Source organism: Cnephaeus nilssonii, assembly GCF_951640355.1.
Source record: "Cnephaeus nilssonii genome assembly, chromosome: 14".
In the NCBI taxonomy this organism is placed as follows: Eukaryota; Metazoa; Chordata; class Mammalia; order Chiroptera; family Vespertilionidae; genus Cnephaeus; species Cnephaeus nilssonii.
In genome coordinates this window covers 15803904-15816948 of record NC_137085.1, presented here as the reverse complement: position 1 = coordinate 15816948, position 13045 = coordinate 15803904, and the positions used below count along the sequence as shown (strand labels likewise).

Here is a 13045-nt window from a genome sequence, read left to right as displayed (position 1 = left end):
TGTCTCTTGGGCATAATTTGTGTTTGTTCTCTTCTGTCTTGGCCTGCCATGCTCTCTCCTATTCTTGTAATTTTTTGAAATCCAATGCTTTCCAATAAGATACTGCTCAAATCCCATCTTCTCTGTTAAGCCTTCCTTGACCACTTCTGATATCAGGCTTTTTTTTTTCTTTTGGACTCTCACACACGCCCTGGGTACTCACTGAGACGAGCTAGTTGTGGGGTATGTGGGTATGGATGTGCCCTTAAGAGGTACACAGTTGAGTGGGGAAGACCAATATGTGGGAATTCCTTGTAATAAATGCTGTAAGAGGACACGTGCAGAATGCTGGGAGAGCACAGAAAAGGGAGTCACTAACAGCCTAACTCAGTTAGGGAAGGCTGCTCAGAGGAGGAGATGCTTAAGCAGGAGCTTACAGCATGAAGAATTCACCAAGCAGAAAAAGATGAGGGATACCATGCTCTCCTGGTTTCCCTCCTGCCTCTCAGCCCCTTCCTCTGGACCTGTCAGTGTTGGAGATTCCCAGGACTCAATACTCCGAGAGCTTCTGTCTTATCTACAATCACTCTCTGATCTCATCCAGCCCCAGGGCTTTTAAGGATCAGCTATGTGCCCTTGACTCCTAAATTTGTATCTCCAGTCTTGACCTCTCCTTGAGCTCCACACTGATATAACCAACTGCACACTTAATCTTTTTACTTGGATTTCTAGTGGGCATCTCCCACTTGACATGTGCAAAATGAAACTTGATTTCCCTCCTGAAACAACTCTCCATTGTCTTTCCTGTTTCAGTACATGAATAGCATTCAATTAGTTGCTCAGAACAAAAATCTGAGTCATCCTTAGTTATTATTTTTCCTCCTTTCTACATCCATTCTGTAAGCAACTCTTGCAAATAGGCTTTAAAATGTAACCACTTCTAACCAGCTCCACTGCTACCATCCTAGGCTAGGCAGCCATCACCTTGCACTTATACCACAGCAGTAGCCTCCTAGTTGATGCCCCTATTCCCATTCTTCTATCTGTAGCCTCTTTTTCTCACTGTAACCAAAGTGATTCTTTTAAAACATGTCAGATCAAATTATTTCCCTTGTGCAAACTCTCCAATAGCATTCTCATTGCATTTAAAATCCTGGCTCCTTACCATGGCTTACAAGATGCTACATGATTTGTCCATTGTCTTTTTACCTGACCTCATCTCCTACTACTTGCTCTCACTCTTGCTCCTTGATGTTCCTCACAAGTGGCCTTTGTTTTGTTGTTCATTCAGCCTGAAGTGCTTTAGCTTAACTCTCCAAATCACTTATTTGCTCACTTCATTCAGTCCCTGTTCATATATCACCTCTTGAGACTTTTGCTTCTGGTCATGATGGAGTAACAAAGACTGGACCTATACATACAAAACCAATACATTAAAAAAAAAAAAAGGACTGGACCTAACCCCCTGCAAACAAGTATAACACCAGACAAAATGCATGAAATAACTGTTTTAAGACTTTGAACAATAGATAGCCCAGCACTGGGATTCCTGAGGAAAAGGGGACTAAAACTACAGTTGCCTTGGTTTTCTGTTTGGGGCAATTTCTGGAACATGGGAGAGAAAAACCTAACAGATCCCTGTGACCTCAATGAGTTGAGGAAATGGAGATCAAATTTTGGGAAGGCTGAGGTGGCTGGAATTCTGTGGGCAGAATTCTGAAAAGGAGGGAGCTAAGGTGTATAATTATGTACAAAATTTTTAAAGAAAATATAAGCTTAATGAAGAGAAAATGGAAGTTATTAAAAAGAACCAAAATGGAACTTCTAGAGAAGAAAATACAATAACTGAAATGAAAATTTCACTGGATGGGATTAACAGCACATTAGACACTGAAGAAAAAATTATCAGTGAACTTGAAGACATACAATAGACTGTATCCAAAATGAAACAGAGATAGGAAAATGGCAGGAAAAATAAATGAACAGACCATCAGTGACCTGTAGTACAATAGCAGGTGGTCTAACATGTATAATTGGAGTTCCCTGAGCATAAGAGACAAGGAAGATACAGAACATTGTATAAAGAAATGGCCAAAGATTTCCAAATTTGACAAAAAATATAAACCCATAGTTCAAGAAGCATGAGAAGCTACAAGTAGGATACATAACCATACACACACATGCTCACTCAAGGCTTATCATAATTAAATTATGGAACACCAATGATGATAAAATTTAAAAGCAGCTAGAGAGAAAATAAACACACATTGTGTTCAGAGGAACAAAGAATAACCAACAAGTTAACATCAGCAACTGTACAAGTCAGAAGACAGTGGGATGACCAATGTCACCTCCTTAGAAAGGACTTCCCTGACCATCCTATCTAAACCACCAGACCCTCCCTTTCTCCCACTGTTACACTCAGTGTTCTTACCTTGCATTAGTTCATAATTCCCATGTTGTGTCTCTCTCTCCACTGGAATGTAAGCTCCAAGAGGGCAGGATGTTAAAACATCCTTTGCCTTGTTCACTGCTTTATTCCCAGTGCCTAGAACAGTACTTAGTATTTAGTAGGTGCTCATTAAATATTTGATAAGTAAAATTGTCTTCCAGGCAAAATAGTATAAAGGCAGAGGGGGAGTAAAGCATTCTAGAACTACTCATAGTTCGGCACAGTTGGAGCCTGAAATGTGCAGTAGTGAATGGGGGTTGGGATGGGAGGAAATAAAGCTGAGTGTGATACAGATGCCAGATCAGAGAGGAATTTGTAGGCCATGCTGTGGAACATGGGCTTCATTCTGTAGGTGGGGATTTTAGGCAGAGGAGTGTTGATATTCTAATTGCATTTTATAAAAATACTGTGTCAGCCCCCTGTGCCCAGGGAAACAAATGGGAAAGTCCCGGTACAAGATGGTGCAGACCTAATCCAGACTAGGAGCAGTGAGGAGAGGGCAGATTTAGATAGTTCTTTGGAGGTAGAATGTACAAGAGTTGGTGTGCAGGTAGATAGAAAGGATGAAGGAGAAATTTTTGGCTTGTGTGATTGGGTGATAAGGAATACTGTGTAGGCAAAGTCAACTTTAGAAAGATGGTATGTTAATTATCTATTGCTGTGTAATAAACTACCCCCAAATTTAGCAGCTTAAACTAGTAAACTATTGTCTCACAGTTTCTGTGGATCAGGAGTCTAGGCTTAGCCAACTGCCTGTGGCTCAAAATCTCTCACAAGGCTGCAGTGAGCCTGTTGGCCAGGGCTGCAGTCATCCCAAGGCTTTACTGGGAAGAGATCCTCTTCCAAGCTCACTCACATGGCTGCTGGCTCAGGTCCCCGCTTTCTGCCCCCGGCTGTTGTCCCACCTGGGCCTCTCCATTGGGCAGCTCACAACACAGGCTGGCCTCCCTCAGAGTGAGCGAGCAAGGGAGTTAAGGGAATGCATGCCAAGGTGGAAGTCATGATAGTTTATAACCCAATAGTGGCAGTGATGTTCCATTATTTCTGCCCTATATTATTAGAAAGAAGTCACCAGGTTCAGTCCACACTCAAGGAGAGGGGATTATACAAGGGCATGAACAGCAGGAAGTCGGGGTCATTGGGACCTTAGAGATTGCCGACCACAGATAGTGAGCTTGGAGATGTTTGATTTGAGGAGTCTGGGATCTCAGTTGGAATACCCTGGATGCAGATGGATGAGTAGTTTTGGATCTCAGGAGAGAATCCCCTCTCCTTGGAATGTAGCTTGGAGCTTTCACATTAGTGTTCTCCCCAAATTTGGAAGCTACTAGAAGTCAGAGATGAAGACTAGAGATCTTTGAGTCCCCAGGGTCCCCCTCAAGTAGGAGGCGAGCAATACATACGTGCTGACTGAATTACTTGGAGGAGGGCAGAGTATCACATGATCGAAAAGGTCTCTCTCTTCTCTCTCTCTCACCATTTGACAATTCCTGCTCTACCATGGAACCAGGGAGAGACCTCCCCCTTTCTAAGCTGCAGGTTTCTGGTCTGCATAAAGCAGATGTTAGACTAGCTTAGTAATTTTTTTCAATGGAACTTTCTCCAGTGCTTCCCCAGGAAAAAAAAAACCAACACCCCATTTTGAAAAATACTGGATCAGGTAAATCCCAATTTTCTGCCAGCTCATCATTCTCAGATTTTACAAGATCCACTCTAAGCTCCTCCCCGTTCTGTGATTCTGTTTATTGAGATCCATTGGTGCAACATATTTCATCGAACTTTTGAAAAGAAAATCATATTTCCTTGAATTTGTGAAAAAATACATATACTAAAACTGACTTTCATTAAATGCTTACAGTCAGGCACTGTGCAAAATACATTCTTTCTTTATTTGGTCCTGCTTCCCTGCTTCATGAGGGCAGGGACTTGGTCTAGTTCATCACTGTATTTCCAGAAGCTAGAATAGTTCCAGGACATAGGGAGCATTTCAATAGCTATTTTACAAATGAATGAACGAAGGTAAGGACTGTTCTTATTCCCATTTTACAGGTGAGGAAACTGGGGCCTAGAGCTGCTAAGTAACTTGCCTGTAGATACACAAGTTAAAGGCAAAACTAAAATTTGAAATTAGCTCCTCTGGACTCAAAGCCACAGATGTCATTTCTGGTCAGTGAGACGAGTAGGAAACTGGAAGGGGGGTCAGCATATGTTGAGTGCCTCCTATATGATGAACATAGTCCTAGGTACCTTTTCCTTCCATGATCAACTGCTCGGCAAGGTAGCCACTATTATCTCCATTTAGAACATACCTAGAGTTGTTTAGCTAGAATGAAAGACTGAGCTGGAATTGCAGCCTAGGTCTTTCTGACTCCAAACCATTCTTCAACTACATGCACCAAAGTTTGGGTTCTGGAAAATATTATGCCACTGGCAGGTTTAGGTCAGTATGGCTGATGAGGTTTTGTCACCCCTTCTCCAGCATTTCTATAGCTTTACATTCACGAAACCACTGTGTGTTGAACTGGAAAGAGCCCGCAGGCTGAGAAAGTATGAGTCCAAACTTCTAAGATGTAGCAAAAAGTAAGCGTTGATAACCAAGGATGATAAACGTTGGTACAGCAGCCCGCCATTCCCTGTGGCCTCATCCACATCACATGTCTCAGACCAGGTCTGAAGTTAGACAGATGATGTCACCAGAGTCTCTTAAAGGCCTCATCACTCATATCCACTTGTCATATATTATTAAGCAGATCTATAATACATGTAACATTTTCTACTGGATTTCCATTTTTTTCATTTCATGACCAGGGAAAGAAAAATAGAGTGAGGATGACTTTTCCCAGCTTCTCATCCTTATTGCCCTTCTTTGAAGAATAACCTTGTCTTGAATTATCCCCCCAAATGGTCATTTAGGCTCTGATTTCATTAATAAGGATAAAGCCACAGTTTAATAATTATCATTTAACTGATGCATATTCTATCTAGACAAGTAAATGGATTTCCTCCCATCTTTTTGAGTCTACAGAGGAGGGTGCAGCTATATCTTTTTCTTTTCTCACCTTTATTCTCCACATTATTTTTTGAAACGTTGGGATTGCATCAATTATGTTATAAGCTTTCTATCTTATCACCTCCTGTAGAGATAATGAGAGGTCTCTTAAGAATCTGAAAGAACCTGACATCCTCACTGTCTGAGTCTGAATCTAATTAGGACCTGTGATCTCAAGGATGAGGAGGAATTATCTAGGTGAAGGGTTGTTTCAGGCAGATGCACGGGTGGCTTAGGGCTTGTAAGGAATTGAAAGAGGCTAGAAGAGGAGAAAGCCTCACCGAGTCAGCATGCTGGGTTCAAGGGCAGATGGCCAACAAATGGTTAGCTTTTGGAGTTAGCTTTGGGTGTGGGCCAGATTCGTGAGCATGTGATCTGCACAATCACCCAGTGCCCCATGGTCAGAAGGGCTCCGTGCCTGGTTTCGTGCTCTGTTCTCACTATCGTGACATTGTTAATACTTTTTGAACAAGGAACTTTGTGTTTTCATCTTGCATTGGGTTCCACAAATTATGTAGCCTTGTCCTGGTTGGGTATGAAATCCGGCTCTGTCACTTACTAGGGAGGCGGCCTTGGGGAAATCCATTGGCCTTTCTGAGACTCAGTTTCTGCTTCATGGAGAGTATAATCTCTAAATACACTGTCACATGGATTAAATGAGATGGTGAAGTTACTGGTGCCTAGTAGGTGCTTATAAATATTCCCATCTCCTTAGCTAAGATGGTATATCAGAATCATCAGGGGAATTTGTTATTCAAAATACATTTGCCTGCATTCCACTCTGGAAGATTCTGACTCAGAGGTGTGGATTGGGGATGCACAGTGGTTGTGGAAGGGGTCCTTAAATGATACTGATATACACCCAAGGTTGAGAAAGGTAGCCTTGGGTTTTCAGAGATCTAGCTAAGAAGCAACTTAATAGAGGAGAGCAAAAGGAGAGGGAGAAGTTGATGGACTACTACTGATCCTTAACATAATGAAAAACCTGTTAAAGAAGAAAGAGGTCATCATCTATAGCACTTCAGATGATGGTGATAGTGCTGCAATGCACTGTGGGAACTCATCCCATTATCAAGGCTCCTATAAAATGTTCTGCCGTCCATTTGGCTTGACAAGTATGCCCAGAGGAAGAGGGGCTGCGGACAAGAGAAGCCAGGGTCAAGGCCCAGGTTGGGGGCCACATTTCAATTTATTTTCACTTTACTGACCTTTACACCAACCCCAATTCCTGAAAAGAAATTGCAGCTAGAGGGAGTAATTCTGAATTATTTTTATCCTGTGCAGATTTTAGGCTTTGACATTCTTCTAATGAAAAATCTGAAGCCTATACTACTTGAAGTTAATGCAAATCCCAGCATGAGAATTGAACATGAGCAAGAAGTAAGTCTTTTGAGTATCTCATTGAATATATTGCCTTATAGCTGATGTTTCTGCTCTCATATTATTCACTTGGCTAAACAAGATTCAGCTTTCCCAAATCTGCACAGCAAAGTTCTGTTTGAGTCTAAATAACTCCAGTTTTGTTGAGCTCTGAATGTAGTCTATTAATGTAAGACCTATCCGACCTGTGGTAATTTCCCAGCATGCTGTTCTTCTAGTTTTTTTTAAGATCTGGAAATGTAGAAGCAGCTGAGCCTTTCCATCAGTTTTGACATGAACTAATTAGCCTCGGGAGATGAACTAATTGAAATTCTATGAATATGATTTAGCCATGTCGACATGCTTGAATCACTAAGATAAATAGTACATTTAACAGTGGTTATATTACACCCCCCCCCCCCCGAAAAAAATGCATTAAAAAGACTGGAAGGAAATACACCAAATACTAGTAATAGGTTTTAGGGGGATTATGTGGATTTTTAAAATTTTCTTAACTCCTTTCAATATTTCTAAATTTTCTACAGTGAGCATGTATAGTTGTAATAACCAGAAAAACATACTACTATTTTTCCTCCTCATGCATTTTGTTAATTTGTAAAAGGAAACTGACATTTTTAAGGTTGTATACAGGGAGCCTTTAAAATAGTCTCGTCTAGATTAACATAAGCAAACTCGACCACTGGGTACAGACAGTCACTTGATACTGAATCCCTGAGTCTCTCCTCTGTAACATGGAATTCTTACCCATTCAAGCTTTCTCCAGGGGTGTTTGAAAATGTCCCCAGCCTTGTCGATGAGGAGGTGAAAGTGGCCGTGATCAGAGACACCCTGCGCCTCATGGACCCACTGAGGAAGAAAAGAGAAAACCAGTAAGTGCTTTTTGTATCATCTATTTCTATCAACTCTGCTCCCCATGCCCTATGCAGCAGGTAAGTTAAGTTCTTGGAACATGTTAACGTCATGAGTGAGATTTACATATGAAATAATCGAATGAATCATTTTTCATTTATGAATATCAGGCTCCAAACATAGTGATTCAGAGATGGAGACTTGCCTATGAATTTCTAGGTAGTTGTTATCTGGATCTGAAAGTCTAAAAGCCCACATCCCCCTAGTGACGGGGTCCCACCACTGTTGACGTGGTGCTTCTCTTTGAAATCCTCAAGCAGAGGGAGAGAGTAAAACAATCAGAAGAGGGCCACAGGTACTATGGACGTGGTGAGTAGATTGCTTCCTTTTTATTTTCTTCATGATGGCTGCACTCTTTGCAGTATAAACTTTTCGTTTTGACATTTGCAGAGCCAATTTATTGACTTCTGGTGCTTCTATAATATTTACAACAGTTATAGTTCCTGTCAGTCCCACCTACCCAGTGGACGTCATATTGGGATGTTGGTGAAAGCATGCCCCCCTCCCATGGAATCACCCCTGAAATGAATGACATTTCACTTGGGTATTTTGTTTGTTTTGCTTTCCGTAAATTCCTGGCTTCCACAAAGTAAGGGTTGAGTAAATATCACTGTGGTGGTTTTAGGCAGAAAAATCAAAGACAGGCGTTTCAAATAGCACTCCCCATACCCCGCCACAAATCAGATGGACCCAAATGCTCCCAGACAAGTAAAGTGCTTGTCAGCTATGGTTCCAGGCTGTGAGGAATGCTGACTTCCCTAAGCAAGTGGTGTTTTGCAGGTTCCTGGACTGCAGCCCCTCACCAACTGGGCTCAAGCTCAAATACTGTTAGAACCACCCTGCAGTACTGCCCTCCTCTTGGCTGCATTCTCGAATCATCTGGAGAGCTTTCAGACACACCAGTGCAAGGGCCCCCGCTTCTACAGATGTTGATTTTAATTAGCCGGGGCGGGAAGCCTGGCCACAGACATTTTTGAGGTTCCCTAGGCGACTCTACCGTGCAGCCATGGTTGGCACCACTGCCCTGCAGGAAATGTCACTCTGATGGAGTGTTTGTCATACTCTGAGTCAGGCTGGGTGGTGCCTGCTTGACTGAGTTCCCCTCCATAGTGCACTTCACCATGTGAGGTGCACACTGTCATTGTTGGCAAGACTCAGCCAAGGATGGTCACCTCTCATTTGCATGGGCCAAGCCTGCCAGATGTGGCTTTCACCCATTAGACATTTAAAGTGACAGCGTGGCAGGTCTGCCAAATCCTCGGGGCAACTCAAACACTATGGCAGCCAGACAATGTCCATGTGTGCATGCTTGCAGCTGCGTTCTTGAGCCATCTTTAAAGAAAAGCGGCAGATTTATGCAGCTTGGTCAGATTAATTGCAATATAACTCATTTCTCAAAAATCTATGATGAGTATCTAATGGTTATTGATCTCACTAGTAGAGATTAGGTCTTGAAAGACTGGTGAGATTTTGGTGTCATGCTGGTACAAGCTTTTTAAAGGTGACCTTGATACATTAGCATTCTGGTTCCTTCGGTGGGAAACAAGTTCAAAGGCCATTGTGTGGCCCAGCCCTCTCAAACTCTGCCACCAAAATCATTTTTGCATTAAGTGGACCTGAACGTGATTTGCTTTCTTTTTCTTGTTCTAAGTTGTTTTGCTTTACCTCCTACACCTGGCATTCGGCATAGCTCATGTGAGCTGTGGATGCGATTTTTAATAGCAGTGGGACACAGAGCCATTAGGAAGGATGGGAAAGGCATTTACAACTTATTAAGTCATAAGTGGCAGCACTTCATCTTTAATTTAAAAAGCATTGACTTTTCTTTTAATTGATAACCAGGAGCAGTTTGAACTTCAAGAATCTGACTTCAATTCTAATATAAAAATTCTTTCATCTCACCCTTTCCTTACCTACAATATTAAGGGTATATGTTAATAGCTAAATGTGATTACTTATATTTTCCCTTAATTTCATCTTTAAAAAAACACACCAGCAATGATTGTTCATGAAAGCACTTAGTAATATGTGAGGTGCACTTCTACGCAAGAGATTATTATGTTCATTTTGATAACTTTACCAGGCAGAGAAAAAGGCTGAAATTCGTCTCCACTCCTTTGTGTAGAAATGTTTCAGGATAGCTTGGAAAAGCACCATGTTTATGGCCACAAAAAAGGCACAGGGTTGCACTGAATCACCCGTGTCCACTGAGACCATGTCACTCCAACTGTAGGAAATGATGTCACATAGACTTCTCAGCTGGAAGTTACCTTTAGAAGCCAGAGCTTTTGCGTTTGCATAGGATGTGACTTAAACCCTTGAAAACAAATGGTATGCTAGCCTTTCTCTTCAACTTGTTAGCAAAAGTTGTCCCTCAGTAGCTCCTTCTTAAGTACATTTTGTCAGCAAGACTGCTGAGGTAGGTCTTCATTTTTCTGCACAGACTGAAGGCAAAAGGTTGCCTCAACTGCTCAGATCTCTAAATTCCTCTGAGATGATGCAGAGGGGGCATTAGAAGGGCCTAGGATGTGTGTGCATCATGCATCTTCACACACCCCGGGGGCCTGTAGGCTGCAGTTATGTTCGTGGCGGGACTGAAATCAGTCCTCATGCCTTTTCTGGGGTGAGAACTTGCTGATACCCTTTGGCATAGTTGAAAGAGCTTTTTCTTGATCTAGAGAGACTGAGATGCAAATTCTGACCAGGTGGATGTTGCAGAGCAGTTTTGAGCCTCAGTATCCTTTTCTATAAAATGGGGATAATAACATTTATTTTTTTTATTGTTTAAAGTATTACACATAGTATAAATATATATATCCCTTTTTTAAATGAAACAATGTGCAAAATTTGTAATATATAGTAGGCACTTAATAATGCTTCGTTTACTACCCAACAATAAAGTTATCTACTAAAACATTTAAAAAACCCACAAAAAATAATGCTTACTTCCTGTTATCTTTTCTGTATACTTAAAGTAAAATTTTGAGTTTAAAACCAATAATATATCCTAAAACTGAAGCTACTAGATCACTTTGACATTGATGCTGGTTGCCAATGGAAACGTCTGTTTCCAACTAGCAAGATGTAACAGGCCCAGGCATATTTATTTGTTGGGTTAGGAATAAAATCACTGTCATATGAGAACTATTTGGAACTCTGATAACATCTACTGGTATATAATAAAAGCCTAAGTAACTGTTACAGCCGAACAACTAGAACGACCAGTCACTATGATGTGCACTGACCACCAGGGGGCAGACGCTCAACACAGGAGCTGCCCCCTGGTGGTCAGTGTACTCCCACAGAAGGAGCGCCGCTCAGCCAGAAGCCAGGCTCACGGCTGGTGAGCACAGCAGCTGTGGCGGGAGCCTCTCCTGCCTTCATGGCAGTGCTAAGGAGCATTGAGCCTAGCAGTAAGGAGCGAGCAGGAGGGCGGTAAGGAGCGAGGGTTCCTGAACTGTGAGAGGGCGCAGGCCAGGCTGAGGGACCCTCCCCTCCCCAGTGCATGAATTTCATGCACCAGGCCTCTAGTTTTGTAGTAAGTAGTTAGTATATTCATTTTCATACCAGGGCTCTTTGGAGGCACTGTTGGGACATTGGAATGGGGAGGCTAGTGGGATGGGACTCTGGAACCATCATATATCTATACAAACACATATGTGGAGGTAAAAATTGCATAATATAAAATTAGCCATTTAAAAATGTACAATTCGCCTTGGTTGGTGTGGCTCAGTTGGTTGGAGCATCGTCCTGTACACTGAAAGATGGGGGATTTGATTCCCGGTCAGGGCACATGCCCAGGTTGTAGGTTTGAGCCCTAGTCTTGATCTATGAGAGGCAACAGATCAATGTTTCTCTCTCTCAAAAAAAAAAAAAAAAAAAAAAAAACTCAATAAAAAAATAAAAGTGCACAATTCAGCAGCACTTAATATATTCGCAATGTTGTGCAACCATCACCCCATCTAGTTTAAAAATGCTTGTCACCTTGAAAGGAACTTCTGTACACATTAAACAGGCACTGCCCATTGCCCCCTATACCAATCTACTTTCTGTCTTTGGATTTACCTATTTACCTATTCTGGACACTTCATATAATACTCAGTCTTTTGTGTCTGGCTTCTTTCACTTAGCAAATGTTTTTTTGGTTCACCCATGTTGTAGCATGTATCACAACTTTATTTTTATGACCAAAATAGAGGCCCAGTGCATGGATTCATGTACCAGCGAGGTCCCTTGGCCTGGCCTGCGGGGGTTGGGTCGAAACTGGCTCTCCGACATCTCCAGAGGGGTCCTGGATTGTGAGAGGGCACAGGCCAAGCCGAGAGATCCTACCGGTGCACAAATTCGTGCACATATACATATAAGATCTTTGGTTAATCTCTTCCTGTCCTCCCCTCTCCTCTGAATTTCATCAGTCTGTTCCATGTTTCCATGCCTATGGTTTCTGCTCCTGCATTGAGCATCTTCCCCCTGGTGGTCAGTGCACATCATAGCTACTGGCTGGTCGACCGGTCGCTTAGGCTTTTATATAGAGAGATAATATTCTATTATTTGGATATACTACATTTTATATTTATTTGTCACTTGGTGGACATTTGGGTGAAAGCCATCTCTTTTTCAACCAGAATGATCTGTTTTCTATTTTGGCATTCTACCATAGATTTCATTTGAGGGAAAAGAAGCTTTTTTGCTACAAGAAGTTTTTAAAACCTTTGGTTTAATCCAACCCCCTTATTTTATGAATGGAAGCACAGACTATTAGAATTGGAAGGGACCTTAGAAACCATCATGCCAATCAACTCCCTGGTTCAGGAATCTTCCTCCTACCATCCCTGACAGAGGAGCAGTGTCCACAAGTTACTGGACATGGCACCCATCAGGTCTGGGGTGATGTCCTCAATCTCTGATCATTGCTCCAGGAGCTTGGCCAAGTGGCTTTGTTCTCTGATCTTGTCTATAATATGGGATCCTGGCATTTCCTGGGCTGGATTGTCATGGTCGTCACATGAAATGACACATGGGGGAGAGCCTTAGACAAACTCGAGTTCTTCAGGTCACCAGGTGGCCAGTCAGACTTTATAGTTATGCTGACGGTGACAGCTACGTCACCAGCTATGGGGCAGCCTAACAGAATTGTGTGTATAGTGGTTCTGAATCGTAGAAGATAAAACTAAGAAGGAGGTCAGTAACTTGCCCCAAATCACAAAACTGGTTAGAGGCAGAGCAGATGAGCTGTGGGTCCCCTGACTTTTACCCCAGGGTTCTCTCTTCGCTTT

General features: G+C 42.2%; 1 protein-coding gene across 1 annotated transcript in view; it reads left to right on the top strand.

The window, feature by feature from the left end:
- The window catches only part of TTLL11 (tubulin tyrosine ligase like 11), a 193253-nt gene that overhangs the window by 76598 nt on the left and 103610 nt on the right, over window positions 1–13045 (top strand). The window contains 2 exon segments of the mRNA XM_079789791.1: window positions 6765–6860; window positions 7614–7729. Of these exon segments, the coding sequence (XP_079645917.1) occupies window positions 6765–6860; window positions 7614–7729 (212 nt within the window).